The sequence below is a fragment of the Suillus fuscotomentosus genome (genome assembly GCF_016647785.1).
Source record: "Suillus fuscotomentosus strain FC203 chromosome Unknown F5891scaffold_21, whole genome shotgun sequence".
Lineage (NCBI taxonomy): Eukaryota > Fungi > Basidiomycota > Agaricomycetes > Boletales > Suillaceae > Suillus > Suillus fuscotomentosus.
Genome location: NW_024539533.1, coordinates 142626 through 159790, shown reverse-complemented (window position 1 = coordinate 159790; position 17165 = coordinate 142626). Strand labels below are relative to the sequence as shown.

Here is a 17165-nt window from a genome sequence, read left to right as displayed (position 1 = left end):
CGGATGTGTGAATCTAAGTTCTACGGAATCCTCGATAATAGGTATTTGTTGAGGACTTAAATTTGGGAGTGCCTCACCTGATGATTGACTGATTTCCACAATACAGGATCTCAGCACACGTTGTTTTTCATCATTGAGTGAGTGTCTTACTTTTCTCAGTATTCCTGTACTACCATTCACAATTCCGCCATCGACATCAAAGTTTTGAGATACAAGGACTGGTATGCCAATGACTAATGGGATTTTACCTAGTCGCATGTTTGTTTTTCCCGAATTCAAATGCTGTAATTTGTTGATCAAATCGTTATCATGTAGTTTCTTTCTTTGATGCTTATCTGTGCAGTGGTACCAATGAAGAGTGCGTCCTGTTCTTCGTGCAAATGCTGTTGTCATTCTAATGTTGAGTTCATCTTTGCTCTCATTGTCACAGACAATGATTGGTGCATCTATCCATTCACAATCATCTGTATGATCTGCATTGGTGGTAATCACTCTTGTTTGTAGAAGCTGATAATCATCTAAAGTGCATTTTCCTTGACACAGACGTGTTAGACAGTCAACGAATCGTTCATTTTCTGAACCTGATTGACGCATTATCTTTGTTAATAATACCACAGTGTTTGTTGATAGCCAGAGGAGTCTGCCAAATATGCTCTTTTGTCCCTGTGTTGTTGCACAGCGTCTAAGGTCAAGGTGGGCATATAATTGTTTGCCACTCACAGGTGATAGCTGAGCAAAATCTCCTGCAAAGATAATGTTCATCCCTCCAAATGGTGCTGTGTTACCTTTGGCATCCACTAATGCATCATGAATTTTTGTAAGAAAATCACAGCTTATCATTGACACTTCATCTATGAACAAGTAGTCAATTCCTTCCCACATTGCAGTGAGATCTCGTTTTGTTTTGGTATTCGCAGCTGATGTATGTCTTTGGTTTAATAATAATGAGGCATGTAGAGTCATGCCTGAGATGTTCCGTGCAGCTACTCCCATGTATGAGGCAAGTCTGAATCGTCGTGTTTGATTTCGTTTGATGAAAAAATCCTTCAGAGCATTAATGACCCTTGACTTTCCAGTACCAGCTGGTCCTCCAATAAACATCCTCAGAGGTTCAGGATTGTTTGTTCGACTATGTTCTGCTATTATTTTAAAGGCCCTAGTCTGTTCGTCATTTAATGACCATTCTTGGGCAACACGATCACTATTTACATCACAGAATTCATCAACTGCATGGGTCTGGCTTTGAATATTTGGCACAAGGGTTTTGTGTATTTCTAATGGCCTTGTTTGTATTGTTTCGATTGTTGTGGATTGTATGTCATGATTGGTGGGTAAATGTGATTTTGAGGAATCATTTGTAGTTTGATTTTGCTTCCATTTTGTCCGTCGTCTTTCATAGCAATCTCGCCATTCATTCTCTTGTTCGGTATTTTCAATCATTTGTTCAGAAAGTTGATTATTAGTTTCACTGGTATGGTGGTCTGTATCAGGAGGTTCTGCAGTACTTGAGACACGTGAAAGATTGTCAAAAAATCGACATGATTCCATATATTGAAGACAACTAATCAGGTCGTCATTGATTGTGGACTGTCGCATAGAATGACAAGAATCCATTGATTCTAGATGAGTGAGTATATCTTCATCAGTATTATCTGTGAATATGTCATCCTCATTGTTATCATGACTGTAGTTAGACATTTCAGTTGAGATTCCTGCAAGTTTGTGTCGAAGCCGGTGGTTTGCAAAATGATCATCTCGGCTGTCCTTGCATTCATGCAATATCTGCATGTTATTCAAGATGGCAATAATCTTCTCATCACATGTGCGTCTAAATGTTTCAAAGCTTTCAATCCATGATTGTGTTGTTTGTTTGAGATCAGATACAGATCTCCATGGTTTGAAAAGGATCAGCATCAAACGACAGTATTTGGGATAGATGTATTCCTGGTCTCTGCGAGGCATCCTTGGACCTATTGGGACGGGCACAAATCGGTTCTTTTGTTGTCTCACACGTAGAAAATGTGTACGTGATTCATAATCCCCTGTTTGTAGCTCTCCAGAAGGCCGTGTTTTGGCTGAAGAATGGAGAATCTCTTCTGCTAAAGGAGATGGAAGTGGATCCTCTACTAACGATGTTTCATCTATGTCCATCTCATCCAAGTTTTCTAGATTATCAGTATCATCTTCTAGCATGGTATCATTGGTGAGTTCATCCTCATTGTCATCAATGTCATCATCATAGCATGTTTCATCATCGTCCATATTCTCCCAATTTGTTTTCTTATTTTTCTTGCTCTTTTTCACTTTATCTACTTGAGCAACAAAATCCCATATGCATATGTTGCTGAACTTGTCATCTCGATGTAAGTAGTCCATAACTTGTGTGGCTTTAGGCATGAGATTTCCGAAATTGTCACTACCAATTCTGATTTTATCATTTTGGAGCTGTTCAACATAAACTCCGTCATCATCTAGAGTTCCTTCAACCGGTCTATGTTCAAATTCCTCATTAGGTTCATCAAGTGCTCCTTCAGTATCACCACTAAGACTGTGACTGATTTTTGGTACAGTATCATCATCTATTATTGATGACTGATTACACTCAGGACTTGGATTGCATTCTTCGACAAAGGATTCAAAATTTGTCCAATACAATCCACGGTACTCATGACTTGTAAAGTGGTCCTCAAAATCCATCAGATATGAACAGACTTGCTGAGCCGACAATTCTTGGTGAGAGATCATTGAATGAGCACATTTTTGCAGCATTTTCTTCGCTCGCAGTGTGCAATCATCATCATTCGGATCATATATTTCTAATTTATGTATTGCTGTTTCCATTGCAGCTAATGCAACATGAGTTTTTAACTGAGACTTTGTGATATAGTCAGTTATATAATACAGTATTGCTTTTGCGGCTGGTCCTGATCCGATGAATTTTATATCCATATTACACCTCATGGCTTCCAATATGCTTGCATTAAAATGATTCACTAGACCGTCTAGGCACTTTAAGGTAATTTCACCAGTGATTGGATCAGTCAGGCTTATTGGATGTATATTTTTTTCGTCTAGATCAAATCGACATTATTTTGGTTCTGGTGGGCCTTTCCAGTATTTCCAGCATGTTTTTGAATGTCTGTGAGTCTGACATTTTTTAGCAAGAAGATGTATGTCTTTCTTTCGCATTGTCTCTAACCCATCTTCCTCAGTGGTGTTCTGAAAATTCACACCTCGAGTTGAACATGGATGACAAGTTTGATTGGGTATTGATATGTCTTCCTCAGGAAGTTCAGGAATACATGTCGAGATTGTATCTTCCAGGTATTGAAGAAGACATTCTTTAAAGCTTTGTTCTTCATTTTGTAATATTCGGTCCTTGATCTCATTAGGATTAAGGCCACCTTCCAGCCATATCAACATATGACAGTGTAAAGTCCCCCTTCCTTGAGCTTCAACACATCCATAATATGCACTGACAGTACCAAGTATGCCCTCATGAAGGTCTGTACCCTTACCTTCGAATCGCAAAAGACATTTGATGAAAGATTTCATGTAGATATTAAAAAATTTGGCTGCAACAGCTGGATTTCGAGCTACAAGAATAGATTGATCGTAGAATTTTGGCACTTCTTCTGGCAGAAGATTGTCAATATCTATCTCAGCACCAGCAAGAAATTTGACGAGCGGATTATATACATCAGCAGGATTGATGGTAACATAAAAACTCGGCAAACCTCGTTCACACATGAGGCCACGGATTTCATTTCGCATGTTTGCTCTTGCATGTGCTGATCCTGGAACTTGTGAGGTTATCATTCGTACCTCTTTCATCAAGCGTAATACACATTGCTCATCTTCATTGTTTGCAGAAACAGTGTCTCCTCGAGCTACACGCTCTGTCACACAGTGAACAGCCCATGGTGAAACAGCAGCAAGATTGGTAGCTACAGTTGGAAAGGAGTCCCGCTTTACTTTCAAAGATGTGTGTAACAAAATCTTCCGTCGCTGTAAAATGTTGAATGCCGTGAATAGAAACGAGTAATGTTCTTGAAAATGACGATCTGCAAGGTTAAAAAGGTGTTTAATGTGTCTCTTGATTGACAAAGGTTCAGGACGTAGATGGTCTTCAAATCCTCCCAATCCATATGGAAACAAGGTAGGATAAATCATTGGAAAGAGATTTGGATCGAAGAACTCATTGACAGGTTGAGGATCATGAGGGATCTGGACATATCCACCGCCTTTGTTCTTGATATGACGGACTGCTGCTGCACGCAATTCATTTGCAGATGCATTTCTGTCAACATCAGTGACTACAACATTTTCAAACATAGTCTCCAGATCAGCAGCACGTGATTGTTCATCAAACAACAAAGAATTATTATCCACATCAGATAAATCTTCTGACTGCACTGCCTCGGTTGCATCATACTTCGATGTCAAGGAATCACGTGCATCATTTGGAAGAACGTGGTCGATGTGAAAAGGCATCAACATTTTTTCTTCCATAGAATTCAAAACATCAAAATCAATGATGATATCTTTATACAGATGATTGTGTTCCTTCAACCAAACTAATGCAGCACGAACTTTTTCTCTCCGAGCTATCAAAGGTTTGGCCTTTTCTTCAAGCCATGCACGAGTTGGAGGACATGAGCCCACAAAAATGATGCAAATCGGCGTAATAATGTCATCCACTGATGGAGGTAAGACATTTGCAATCCCTTCTGGGCGCTGAGGATAAACAATTATGTGACCTTTGATTCCACGTTGATTAGTAGAAAGTTGCAAATCCTGGTTTTCTTCCTTCAATTGAATGATCCAACATTTCGCACGACAACGAGCAATCATTGCTTCCTCAACGACAGTCAGATCTTTCAATTCATCAGGTACTTCTCCCAGAAATGTTCGATTCGCAAGACTGAGTGCCGGATGTTTGCCTTTCTTAAGCTTCTTGTCACAAACATTGCACAAGGATAATTCAAAATCGTCCTCACCACATCGTCTCACCCCAGAAGGATCAAGCATCAAGTCACAAAGAGGACTGTCAGAACATGCAAAAGGTAATGGAGGGAGAGGACAGTCCCCATCGAAATAGTCATTTGACATGTGCTGATCTTCTTGTCGATCAGATCTGTGCAAAAGAGAGGAATTAGTGAGACTCGCTACAGATACTGTGACTTGTTCAGAACATGAAACACTTTCAGCACAGGACGCGCAGGTAAATGTGGCCAATCTTTCTGAAGAAGTCTCATCTTTGAACATCTGCACCAAACAATGCTTCAATTGCGAAGACGGAAGCTGAGGCCATTCGCGAGAAAGCTGACGATGATGATTTTCACGAGCTTGGATCTGATTTTGATTAGAAGATTTTGACTTAGCTTTCTGCAGTGATTTGATATGCTTCTTTAATGTACGACGAAGCTTTCCTGTTTTCGATCCGAGTTCGAAACTGACCCCATTTGCTGTTAACAGCCGTTCTAAAGGTCGTCGTTTCGTAGTTGTCAATATAGTCGTCAAGAAGGCTATCTTCATAGAAAGCACGGCCTCTTCGTCACCACAAGATGTATTAAGGCTTTGACGCGCAGATTCACAACCCTCGAAAGTTCGCGATGAATTAGATCCACAGACTCCTGTGCCAACGTGTTGAGATATAGCCTGTCACAAATCTTCCATAGACATGTCATCAGTTACCTGAAGACCATGGGCAACTACCAATTCACTCAGAGCAGATTTCGATAATTTTTCATAACCACCAAAAAAATCATCCAAAGCATGTTCATTTCGCGGATGTACAGACAAACATGATGAAGAAGAACCCGCTTGGGTAGCTAAACAGGATCCCGCTTGGGTAGCTGAAGTTTTTTCACCGTCTGTAACAACAGACGACGAATAATAATGACTCTCTACAAAATAAAAATGAGATATACAGAAACAATTCGAAGCAATACACACACCATTCCAAGTATGACAGCCAGAAAGTCGAACGACGTCCGTTTCTGAAGGCCTTTCGAACCGAGATCCATCAAACTTCGCGTTCACAAACGCTAGCCAATCACGACCAAGTTCGACATCACATCCACTCAGATGGACCGGACGAAAGATCTGCTGTGAATTGTACCAACCATCAACGGTAGGCACGCGAACCGGGCCAAGAGTGGACTCTGCATCAGTAAATTCACGCATTGCTTGACTTCCTTTTTCGAGACTTGCCGCCGGTCAATAAATATTATTTACCACTTATTTACATTTATTTGATTGAGTGTCTTAGTCGAAAGAAAGCGCGTGACAAACAAGCGCGATAATGCGCAGATAAGCATCAAAAGGACACACATTTATTTCAAGGCACAAAACTACAGTAAGTGGTGCAAGTGTACTTATAAGTATGACGTATTGACGAGATCTCGTTAAGTAAATGGCAGCTTCAAAGTCTTTTGATAGCGTGCGAGGGAGGAAGCGCCAATGGATCGATGTTGCGATCAGGGCGAATGAGGCGATTCGGGCTGAGGCGGAAGCAGAGGAGGCAGAGGCGAATGCGGAGGTGCCAAAGGGCCTTTGGGAAAGGGTGAAGGGGTGGATCGGCGAGAGGAATCGAGACGGAACGAGTCGCTCGTGATTCCAGCCTAAAGTGAGTCCTAGGATGTCTCTTAATCAATGAAGACTTACCTGGTCCTCATAGTGTCGTTTTCGCGACTTTGACCCGCAAATATTCACCGTCAGCGTTGTATCAATGTATAGTAGATAGAATAAACACGTACCTTCGCATGCCCCATTGTGAACTCGACCTCGACACCCAAGTCTGACGCTGGAGTACTACGACCAGGCGTATCGGTTTCCTTGAGAAGCTTGTTGGCAGCGCGTCGTTCTTTCTTGCCACGGGCACGATCGACGAGTTCCTGCAAATCTTCACCGTCCTCCACAGCCTAACATCCCGATCAGCATGCATGCATCGCGACATCCTACTAGACGTACCATCGCCCACTGCTCATCGCTAAGACCATTGTTATAATTGACGACATTACGACGACGCTGACCATGGCCCTGGATAGCATCATCAATCTCCTTCGGCTCGAACAGTTCATCCGTCTGATAGCATTCAGGCAGCTCTTCAAGCTGCATGAGCGGTAACGACGGCTTCCCCCTGTTGCTGATCGCACGCCATGCGTCCAACGCATCCCGTTCTCGCTGAAGATCCATCGTGCGGAAAATCTCATTGAGTTCATCGTCATTCATGTCACCGGCCTCTTCGTTCTCCTCCTCTTGATCTGCTTCGAGGATGGACCGCTGCATACCACTCATTTAGCTATTCGTTATGTGAGAGAGCTGCTGCAACACCTACCAGGAATTCTTCCTGCTCTTCCTATGTTGATTTGTTGTCGAATCGACCGGCTTGGATGACCTTGTCGTCGATATCGAGCTTGTACCGCGCACGAGCATACATAGCTTCTTCGACACTCTTCCCTGTGATGAAACGGAGGATTCGGACAGCCTTTGTCTGGCCGATACGGTGAGCACGATCTTGAGCCTAAAGATCAGCATGGGGATTCCTGAGACATCATCATCAGTACGTCTTTCCAAACGATAACCAGAAGCTTATTCACCAGTCACTATCAAAGCTGCAAACCTATGCGTCAGCATAGAGAACAACTCGACCGCAAGAGACAACGCACATGATGCCATCACCCCATTTTGTGCGATACAGTGCATCATCTGGCTTGGTATCGGGATGAATTTGGAGCCTGCCTTCCCAGAGAGCAGCAGAGGACTTTGAGGGATCATAACGAGCAGGGTCAGACGGTGTACCGCGTGATTGTGGTGCCCAGCCAGCTCCGATGGAAGATGCAATAAGCGTCGGTATCATAGTCATCAACGAGGGGCTAGAAAAAATTAAGGATTCCATCTCACAAACTAAACATCAACACATACAGAGGAACACGTTTATCTTCGTGCAGTCTAGCCTGATGGCTCTTCACAACAAATGAAGACGAGTGAAGTCGCCCGCCCTGCAGGTTAGCGAACGTGGCGAGATTGTCACGCAAAAGTTCAATCACAGAGTTCCATTCAACATCTGGGCGAACTTTGAGAAGACCGCCTTCGGGTTTGGGGAGTAAGCGCATCATGATGAAGAGGCGTTCAAAGGGTCTGTTGGGCAGTAGGTGGATGAGCGTGCCCAAGGGGATGGATACGAAGCCGAGGGCAAGTGAGATGCCCCATTTACGACCAGCAATACGTGTCACCTGGAATGTGGTGCCACCGATGAACACGATGACCACTTGAACAGCGATCTCTGCAAACCAGCCGTGAGGGTAGTCCAGGTATAACATGACTCGACTCACCGATGAGAGTAATGGCCATGAAGTACCAATTGTTAAGCATGCCTTCAAAAATGTTGAGCTTCCGGTCCAGCCTTCGTGAGTTCACCAAGTTGAATATCTGAGCGAAGACAAACGCATTGAAGACGAGAGTCTGGACAATGGTGGCATTCCCCGACGTGTCTGCATAGCCCAAAATTGTGATGCCAAGGAAGTGGAATAATAGGATGACGGTGATCCGGTAGACAGACCGGATCAAGATCTGCTTCTCGATTCCGATCAATGTTAAGTTCTAGGCGATGACGTCGTAGGGCACCTAGAACTAAATGAGTATGTCGAAATATCACTGAAAATATACCTACATCGTCAATCGCAGTGCCTTGCATCCCTGGTGGTGGCCAAGACGGAAAATCCCTATAGCACAGGGTGATAGTCCGCAGAGTCTGATTTGCGTAGAAAATGATAGTCCTCGTCATGTTCTCTTGCGAGACGCCATCGATATCTGCCACCTCGACATCGTTGGACTCGGTACTGGGGCGAGAGCTCCCATTCTGTTCTACGACAACGTGGCTGCTGCACAACTTTGTCAAAATCTCGCTAGCACCCTTGACGTAGAAACGCACCCAAGTTCTTTCGCAAAGTTCAAAAGTGCCGTCTCCGTCTTGCTTCCCACAAACACACGCTTCCCAGTCTCCTTCTCCTCGTCCTCATACGCAGTAGAGTTAACAGCGATGGCCGCATTAAACAGCGAAAGAAGTGGCCGGCTCAGAACGGTGTTGAGCATTGATTAATCGATGCTGAAATCGTCACACAGGGTATTCGAACCAGAGCTCCTGTGTGGGCTTGCGACCACGGATATGACGTTGCGGGTGAGAGTACCGGTCTTGTCGGTGCAGATGATGGAAGAGTTGGCCATCGTCTCGCAGGAGCCCAAGACGCGCACCAGGAGGTTTTCTTTCGTCATCCTCTTGGTGGCGAATGCCAGAGCAAGAGTTACAGCCAGTGGGAGACCTTCTGGAACGGCGACTGGATATTGTCGTCATGCAATGTCCTAGGACCTGAATATTAGCAACGGACCAAAAATTGAACTGAGGACCCACCTATGTCATCCAGTCAGGACGCTATCTCGAACGCGTGGTGATCAGCGTATTTGTTGACGTAGAATGAGCCGAAAGTATCAAGAGACTGATAAAACTTGAGGGAGGGAGGAATGTACTCAGAACCGTAGATGGGTATCAAGTGGGCTGCACGGAAGACCGTCTCGATATGAATGACAGCAAGGTCCCTCGAGCTGTCCTCATGAAAACTTGGAGCGACCATCCACATGCCAGTATCTTCATCAGGACAGTCACCAATCTTCTCAAACCATTGTATGAGAGCGCATGGATATACTTCCCAGTCGTGCTTGAAAGAAAAGAAGCATATGACTCTCGCAACTTCGAGTCCTCGCATCCCTTCAGCATCTGAATCAGTGTTAATGAACACACAATCATTGCGCGGGTACTCGTTCCGCCAGAGTGGACATGCACGGATATGCTCACGTCGCATGCCGCCAATGCCACTCAGATCACTGGGAGCATAAAACGTTGCGGCAGCAGAGTTGAAGACCTGAAGCTTGCCTTCATGTCGAGGCAAGCCGGCAGCTGGGATATCTTCGGGGTTGCGGGCATCATCTGGGTTGAGCTGAGAGAACAGGAAGTACCGAATGAGGCGTCGTAGATCTGGAACAGCGACTTCATGTGCTAATGCTGCGACTGTCTGTGCCCGTTTTCTTTCTGTGTGATACAGTGGTGAGGATCAAGTTTAAACACTGCAGGAGGTTACTTACGGGGAGTTCTCGCGAGTGCTACAGAAGCAAGTACCGTTGGACCATCAACAATTTCGCCATCGTCCATGTCTGGTTGCGGTTCAATGACGGGGGCATCTGGTTGCGGTTCATTGTCAGGGGCATGGGGTTGTGGTGCCATAGCGGGGGCAACTTGTTCGTTTTCATCTGCCGTTGTACATTACCATTGAATATGCGAGAAATTCGATAAAGAAATTTAAACAAACTTACCAAGAGCAGCTAAAGCACTCGACAAAATAGTGCCAGTGAGCATCCCTCGCGCATCAAAGTCCACGCGCGATGCTGCAAGTTTATCAAGGCGCTGATTGGTCACAAGCATCTGACCAAGAGCATTGTGCCTGCTCGACCACCGCCAAGGCTCCTTTACTGCCTTGATGTGCTTCGATTCTGTGATCGATGAGCACAGTCCGTTAGGGGCACCGAAGAGTCTGATCATGTCCACGTAATGAGCCATCGAGTGCTGACGGGGGAGTGAGAAGGTGGGAATGACGGTATCGAATATCTTGCGATAATGATGGAAACGACGAAGTGCGTCTTGAATCTGAATCAAGGTATCTTCGGTAATGATGTTGCGCCGGACAAGATAGCAGAATTCTAACAATGCGCGAAACGCACGCACCATGTCTTGAGGTACGTGACCTTCGATAGCCGGAAGAAATACCTTCATGAGCGCTTTGGAATCATCGCCCGTCCATTGTTTAAAATCGCGGCCTTGAGGAAAACGTCGTAGACCAGCAAATGATGCTACAGCAGCAACTCTGGCTTATTGTTAAATAAAATTGTTGAGTAAATGAATAAGTTGACATACCTGCGATCTATGTCGCTCATGATCTCCTCTGATCGTTTGGTCCCGTGTACGGCCTTGAGGTACTTTGATACCCAATCAACGAGATGGTCTTTGAAGGCCCCTTTAATGAGCTGGTGGAGAAGGTCAAACGACAGCAACTCATGAATGTCAGCTCGGGGGAAGTCATTAGTGAATGGCTACACAAAATAGATTAGTCTGGTATTGAAGAGCGGCTTGTTCCACTCACGACGAGATCACCAATAAGACCAAATTCATCCCACAATACATCTGCGTGTAGCTCGTTGATCAAGAAATCAGTAAACTCGCGGGTGCGGTAGATGCCACCACCATCAAGGTTTGTGCGAACTGCAATGCATCTACACAAATTGTTAGTGTGAATGGATACTGACTGCAAGTGCCAATACTCACTTCGGGCACCAATGTTTGACAACACAGGATAGCACGAGTTGTTCCTCGTAATCCGCTATGTAGGGTCCTAGACTATATATAACGCGCCGGAAATGACCATCTCCACAGCGCACGACCTCATACGTGGTCATAACAGGTCTGAGGCTGGAGAGAATCACGGATAGCGAACTGTGGAATAGCTGGCGGCGAAATATCCGAAATGCGTCATCTTTAGAATGACTCCTGTCAGCTGAAATGCAGATCAGATGACGGAAAACGAAATTTAAAATATGAATATACGTACTTTTGGGTATGGCGAGGAAACCAATGATGACAAGAGCATCACGGTGCGCGCGTCGCACGTTGTTGCGTACATTACCGATCGAGGCGTAGAGGGGATAGTATTCGTTATTACCAGTGCCCACAGAGACAGTAGTTTTGTCACTACCGAGAATAATTGGGACCAAAGCGGATCCGTGTGTTTCTGGATCTTGTGATATGGTGTCCTTGATGAAATATTAGCTATACTATTTACGAGCGATATCAGAAAGAGATGGAAGACGTACTGCTTGTTTCCATGCCCAGTCTCCGGACATGAAATCTTTCCATCGGCGTGTGGCGTCCGATGCATCGTATTCACGATATGGTACATAGTCGATTTCGTCCTTGTAGTCAGGGTTAGCGATGATATTGTGCGCCATTGCGCGGGGGTCCCTATACCAGACCTCGAATTCATCGTCCATCCATGGTGGGGCAACCTCAGGTCGTTCTCCTGTATATTGAGCAGAGAAACACTGCCAAGGGACGTCACCAAGCTGCGTCGCATCTATGACATTGTGCAGATCTTTGTGATCAGCAAATGGAGGGGTGTCGTGGTGTTTTGCGAGAGTCGCGGCCATTAGGTCACACAAGAAATCCAAATTTCTTGCCGACATATGACATTTTTTGAATGCGAACTCTGCCGCCTCAAACTCGATCCTAGTGCGATATGGGCTCCAATCATCAGGAGCCTTCAATGGCACAGGAGTCGGAGGGGTGCCATATGGCAGAAATGTCCCATCAGCCGCGCATGGTCGTCCTAAGCGTACATTTGAGTCAAAAACGGAGTACTCAAACTTGAATGAAACTTACCATTTAATGTTGAATGGTATGTGCGATAGCAACGCTCGCTCGCGTCAGTAAATTCTGCATCATTGTGTACATCCTCTTGAATTGGATCAGGAAGTATGGGAGATGATGGCCGGGGTGGAGGTGAAAAATCCGGAGGGGGCAGTGAGAAATCTCGAGGGCGGGAGGGTGAACAAGATGGCCGGGGATGATCCTGAGGGGACGGTGCTGAAACAGGTAAAGTTGGGTGAAGCGAGCGCCTGTGTTGTGTAAGACCTGACTGGTTTCGAAACCAGCGTGAACATCCTGGAACTGGGCATGGAAGCTGAAGCAGGTGGTGAGCACGACGGGGAGGCATGTGTGCTATGCTGGATGTTGACGAAGGTTCTGAAGGCTAACCGTTAGATTCAAGGTTTGGGGTGCAACCGTCCATAATCACCGGTACCAATGTGACAAATTTGATAATGGAGGCCAGATTTGGGGCTCGGACACGAGCAAACTGTACCGAAAAAGCTTTCTACACTGGAAAAGCGGTGGTATACCTCAGTCTCACTGCGCCAACAAACAAAAACTAGTACTAACGGTGCGGGGAGTGTTAGTAGACTATCTCCTCGTCGGAAAGGTGTCAAAGAACCATGACATTGATGTCTCACAGGCAAAGCGTTGGACTGATATTATCCGGAGTGCCTGAAAAATGGTAGAGACTCCCAATATTAACGGCGACTGCAAAAGATCGCGCTAGTATATTAGTGGGTACGTCAGAGCAAAGTAGGGTCATATGTATGAATTCAGAGTCAGCTTAGGCTACAATTTTTGAAGAATTGTGACGAAACTTACCTTGTCGTCCGCCACCACTGGTTGGGTATTCTCGTTCTCCAGCCTCCCAAACCTTCCATCAATACCATGTCTCAGCTTGCCAGCGCGGTTCCGAGGCGTGTGGCGACTCGAGCTAAAAATGCAACTCAGCACCCAGGATATATCCTGACCGGGGGCGAAGGCCACACAAAGAGACGTACCAAAGCTCAAAAGGCCGCTGACGATCAGCATGTAGAGGAGGAAAAGAGGGCAAGTGAAATGGCTGTTCATGAAGGACATAACCGCATTGCTGTATTTCAGAAAAAAATGGAGACAGACCAAGCAGCCGCACGTGTTGATGCGCCAAAGCCTACTCGTCCCCGCCCACGCCCACGCCCCGTAAAAAAGGCTGTAAAAGTCATGGAGACCTCCAACTTGACTATGGCCGAAGATAAGGCCGTTAGCGCTAATGGCAAGGGTGGTGGGGCTAGAGGTAAATTAGCAGCCGGTGCTAACGTCGACCATCCTGGGAGTGATGCAGAGGAAGAGGTGCGAGTGCCGGGGTCACGCAAGAAGAAGGAGAAGAGGAAAGTGTTACCAGTGAAGACGCCAGTAAGAGATGCAATCGAAGCAGCGGGTCTTATCGATGAATCAACGATGGCACGTGATGACGATAAGAAGTCTGCTGATGTGTAAGACGTTTGCTTCTCAACTATGTTGCACCATCTCACTGAAACGGCTCTTTTCTTCTTCAATTTAATGGTGCATGATGATGATAGCACTACATCAGGTCCTCAAAAATTTGGTTTTGCTGTCCAGCGTATCCCGGGTTGGAGGACGGAAGTTCCCGCTGCCAGTGTTGGTTCTAAGCCATCCTCCAACGCATTGAGGAAAAGACCATCTACGATGCCTTCCGACTTCTCCAGTACTGCTCCCTCTTCCAAACTTACCATGGGGAGTACTATCAGTAGCGGTGGTGCCCCACTCACGCCCATCAATACTATCGCCGATGCTGGGGCTGACAACGTGGCAGATCGTTTTACGACCCTGTTTGCAGACGATGATCTGGCTGAATCAGTTGAGCGCTCTCAAGCCCTTGCCCGTATGTCCAAACCAATAGCTGCTCAGGTGAGTTTAATTATCTAGTTCTTTCTTATGTATTAACCGCATCACCAGGGCGTCAAGATTTATTCTAAGGTCCCTGATACTTCAGTACGAACAAATCAATCCCATCGCAATGCCAATTTGACTCCTCGACAGATCAACGCAATTCAGCCTGACGTTTCCGACGATGAAATGAATGTTGAGGCGACCCCCCCAGTAGTAGCTTCCCTCGTTAACTATGGATCCGACACTGACATGGAATCTGATCTCGAGCCTCCTCCTTCTACACAGGTCCCCCGAGGATATTACGATGCTGATATCCGTCGAGCTGCAGCTCTCGCTCGAACTTCAACATCCCACTCTACCATTCTGGCGACGAGTGTCAAGCGCAAACTCGCAGATATGGAGGATGGCCTGACCGATGATGACGCGATTGAGGATGCCCTGCCTGAGGACGACTTGCTCGAGGACGACGTGATCGAGGACGACGTGATCGAGGACGACCAGATTGGGGACGACTTCATGGTCGATGATGACTTCGTCATCGAGGAAGATACACCTTCATCCGATGTTGAATTTGTGGGGCACAGCAAACCTGTGGTGGTCAAGACCGAATCTGAACCAGTGTCCTTGCGGGTCACATCTGCGGTAGTAAGCTTCGGTTATTAATATTCAAATCATACTAACTACGAATCATGTAGACTAATGTTGGCGTCAAGCACAAAGCTCCTGCGGCTAAGCGGACAAAGTCTTCCGTCACACATACTCGCAGTCTTTCCAGTATCTCGAGTGCTACTTCTGGCGCCGTGTCAAACTCTGTCGAGGTGGAGATTCTCCCCCGTTCTGCTTACAGGATCAAGAACCTTCCTGGAGGTGCTCGGGCAGTGGCTAGATGGAGTGCAGTATTCATCCCCACTCTCATTTTTGCGATCGGAGATCAAGATGAGGTCTGGGCTTGGGCTCTTCCCAAGTTGGAGGCAGTTCTCTGCACTACTGTGCAGGACACCTGGGACGCGGTGTACAAGGACATACCGCACAAGGTGACTACTGATGGGCCTGTCATGGCATTAGTAAGTGATCTTTGATGCAATTCGTATCTGATCGTTCTTGTTTCTTCTTAGGCCACCCAGCGGCTATCAGAATGGCGCAATGGCATGGGCACTACCGCTGTCACCGCACTCACACACTTCATGTCATTACAGGATGATGTCCAGACCGACCAAGACCGCGAAGATTTCGCAAACAACTTACTTTTCAAACTAGGGTTCTTATATGGTAGCATCACGGAGGACGGACAATTCAAGAAACCCTTTCAGTCGGAACTCCTTGTTCAAGTCCTCGTACAGCACAGGTGTGCTACCTGGGGCGCCATTGAGAGCCACAGGAAGGTCACGCATGCGAAGGGCGCTCTTAGCCTCGCCACTGCGGCGGCATGTACATTTACCCCCTCATCATATCGTGACTGACGTATTTATCAGATGGAACGCGCCCTCAAGATTATCGGCCGTGACAAGACGCTCATCAGTGAACTGGAGGTCAACAGTAAAGGCAATGCTGTCAAAGTCCCCCACAGTATGAACAAAGCCTCAGGCAAGATCAGCAACTCTCGAAAGGCCTTTTCCGACACCAACTTTGGTGCGGCAACCAGGGGCTATATGAAGTCCATCAATCGCCTCGACGAGTCGATCCTCCAGGACGTCTGGGGCCGCACGAAGGAGATCGCTGCGAGGAGGCGTGGTGCGCCCCCCACTGTGGAAGAAGATTCTGAGGATGAGCGCGCACTCATCTTTGATACCTGGTACTGTCCTTTTCTGTCACTTTCTAGTGTCCCAACTGACGGATTTCGGTGCTACTTTCTGTTTTATAGAGTTGTACTGCCCCTTCCTCTCGTCATTCATCATCGCTGTTCCCTGCTTGTTTGTTCACTGTTGCCCGCCGCGCGCATGTTAAATGTCTCGTTTTCGCTACTTACCAGTACTTTCATATTGCTTTCTCTCCTTTTTGTCTCGCTTAATATACAAATGCAATGATATACGGTTATTTTTGTCTTGAACAAGTGCACAATAAGTGAAATAAGTGAAATAAGTTGCTACAATTTACACTACTTGCACGACTTGCACTGCTTGTATTGTAGGAATAATTGAAAATAATTGCTCAAAAAGCGAAAATAAAGGTAGAAAAGTAAAATTCAAGAGGAGGCATCTACTTATCCAACTTATATGCCTTGTGGCAAGTGGATGGCAAGTGGGTGTCGCCATTTTTGCGAGTGACTTTTCCGCTCCTTTTTGGGATTTTGACCGGCGGCAAGTCTCGAAAAAGGAAGTTAAGAAATGTGGGAATTTACTGATGCCGCCTATAACTCTCCCATCATGATTGATGACAGTTCGAGGCACGTTGTAATCATGCAGAAAAGACAACGACACAGTCGAATCAAGACTCGCATCGTCGACACGAATAACAGCAGGAATGTCGGAGAAGGATCCGAGGACTGTGTAAGTAGACATATGTAGATAGTCGAAGATTATAAGAACGAAATCGATAAGCGCAGACGAAAAGCGACACTTCAGAACCGTGCGAACCAAACACCACAAACAAACCGGAACATCGGAAACGTGCGAATAAAATACCACAGTAGATACCGAAATGCGTTTCTCTGCCAAAAATTGAAAGATGAGGTTTTTTCGACGATGACACAACAAAACCCACTACTGCCGTAGCGGGAATTTCTTTACGCAATTGTTACAAAATTTCATAGTCAAAATCGTTTATCATTTTATCCTCTGAATTATCCTACTGACTTGGT

General features: G+C 45.8%; 11 protein-coding genes across 11 annotated transcripts; 1 reads left to right on the top strand and 10 right to left on the bottom strand.

Moving 5' to 3' along the window:
• Nucleotides 1–3: 3 nt before the first annotated feature.
• On the bottom strand, nt 4–258 carry F5891DRAFT_950517 (uncharacterized protein; the record flags this gene model as incomplete). Its single annotated transcript, XM_041374974.1, has 1 exon — nt 4–258. A coding segment is annotated over one exon (255 nt), but the record flags the coding sequence as incomplete, so codon positions are not given.
• Nucleotides 259–489: 231 nt separating this feature from the next.
• Nucleotides 490–840, bottom strand: F5891DRAFT_950371 (uncharacterized protein; the record flags this gene model as incomplete). Its single annotated transcript, XM_041374955.1, has 1 exon — nt 490–840. A coding segment is annotated over one exon (351 nt), but the record flags the coding sequence as incomplete, so codon positions are not given.
• Nucleotides 841–927: 87 nt separating this feature from the next.
• On the bottom strand, nt 928–1176 carry F5891DRAFT_894695 (uncharacterized protein; the record flags this gene model as incomplete). Its single annotated transcript, XM_041373352.1, has 1 exon — nt 928–1176. A coding segment is annotated over one exon (249 nt), but the record flags the coding sequence as incomplete, so codon positions are not given.
• An 856-nt stretch (nt 1177–2032) lies between these two features.
• F5891DRAFT_979346 (uncharacterized protein) lies at nt 2033–2697 on the bottom strand (the record flags this gene model as incomplete). Its single annotated transcript, XM_041376878.1, has 2 exons — nt 2033–2075; nt 2132–2697. 2 exons carry the CDS (start codon nt 2695–2697, stop codon nt 2033–2035), a joined length of 609 nt encoding a protein of 202 aa, XP_041227086.1.
• A 1380-nt stretch (nt 2698–4077) lies between these two features.
• F5891DRAFT_898113 (uncharacterized protein) lies at nt 4078–4854 on the bottom strand (the record flags this gene model as incomplete). The annotated part of the gene is made up of 2 exons (XM_041373405.1): nt 4078–4338; nt 4393–4854. Coding segments are annotated over 2 exons (723 nt in total), but the record flags the coding sequence as incomplete, so codon positions are not given.
• A 2509-nt stretch (nt 4855–7363) lies between these two features.
• Nucleotides 7364–7528, bottom strand: F5891DRAFT_950521 (uncharacterized protein; the record flags this gene model as incomplete). Its single annotated transcript, XM_041374975.1, has 1 exon — nt 7364–7528. A coding segment is annotated over one exon (165 nt), but the record flags the coding sequence as incomplete, so codon positions are not given.
• A 598-nt stretch (nt 7529–8126) lies between these two features.
• F5891DRAFT_933578 (uncharacterized protein) lies at nt 8127–8583 on the bottom strand (the record flags this gene model as incomplete). The annotated part of the gene is made up of 2 exons (XM_041374004.1): nt 8127–8290; nt 8340–8583. Coding segments are annotated over 2 exons (408 nt in total), but the record flags the coding sequence as incomplete, so codon positions are not given.
• A 354-nt stretch (nt 8584–8937) lies between these two features.
• Nucleotides 8938–9102, bottom strand: F5891DRAFT_896651 (uncharacterized protein; the record flags this gene model as incomplete). The annotated part of the gene is made up of 1 exon (XM_041373375.1): nt 8938–9102. A coding segment is annotated over one exon (165 nt), but the record flags the coding sequence as incomplete, so codon positions are not given.
• Nucleotides 9103–9327, bottom strand: F5891DRAFT_950546 (uncharacterized protein; the record flags this gene model as incomplete). Its single annotated transcript, XM_041374976.1, has 1 exon — nt 9103–9327. A coding segment is annotated over one exon (225 nt), but the record flags the coding sequence as incomplete, so codon positions are not given.
• A 101-nt stretch (nt 9328–9428) lies between these two features.
• F5891DRAFT_950451 (uncharacterized protein) lies at nt 9429–12255 on the bottom strand (the record flags this gene model as incomplete). The annotated part of the gene is made up of 7 exons (XM_041374966.1): nt 9429–10069; nt 10390–10919; nt 10970–11145; nt 11196–11325; nt 11378–11606; nt 11661–11862; nt 11923–12255. The coding sequence occupies 7 exons, from the start codon at nt 12253–12255 to the stop codon at nt 9429–9431; spliced, it is 2241 nt and encodes a 746-aa protein (XP_041227080.1).
• A 1111-nt stretch (nt 12256–13366) lies between these two features.
• Nucleotides 13367–16392, top strand: F5891DRAFT_950506 (uncharacterized protein; the record flags this gene model as incomplete). The annotated part of the gene is made up of 7 exons (XM_041374971.1): nt 13367–13950; nt 14038–14386; nt 14456–14741; nt 14916–15010; nt 15064–15180; nt 15565–15696; nt 15841–16392. 7 exons carry the CDS (start codon nt 13367–13369, stop codon nt 16390–16392), a joined length of 2115 nt encoding a protein of 704 aa, XP_041227079.1.
• Nucleotides 16393–17165: the final 773 nt, after the last annotated feature.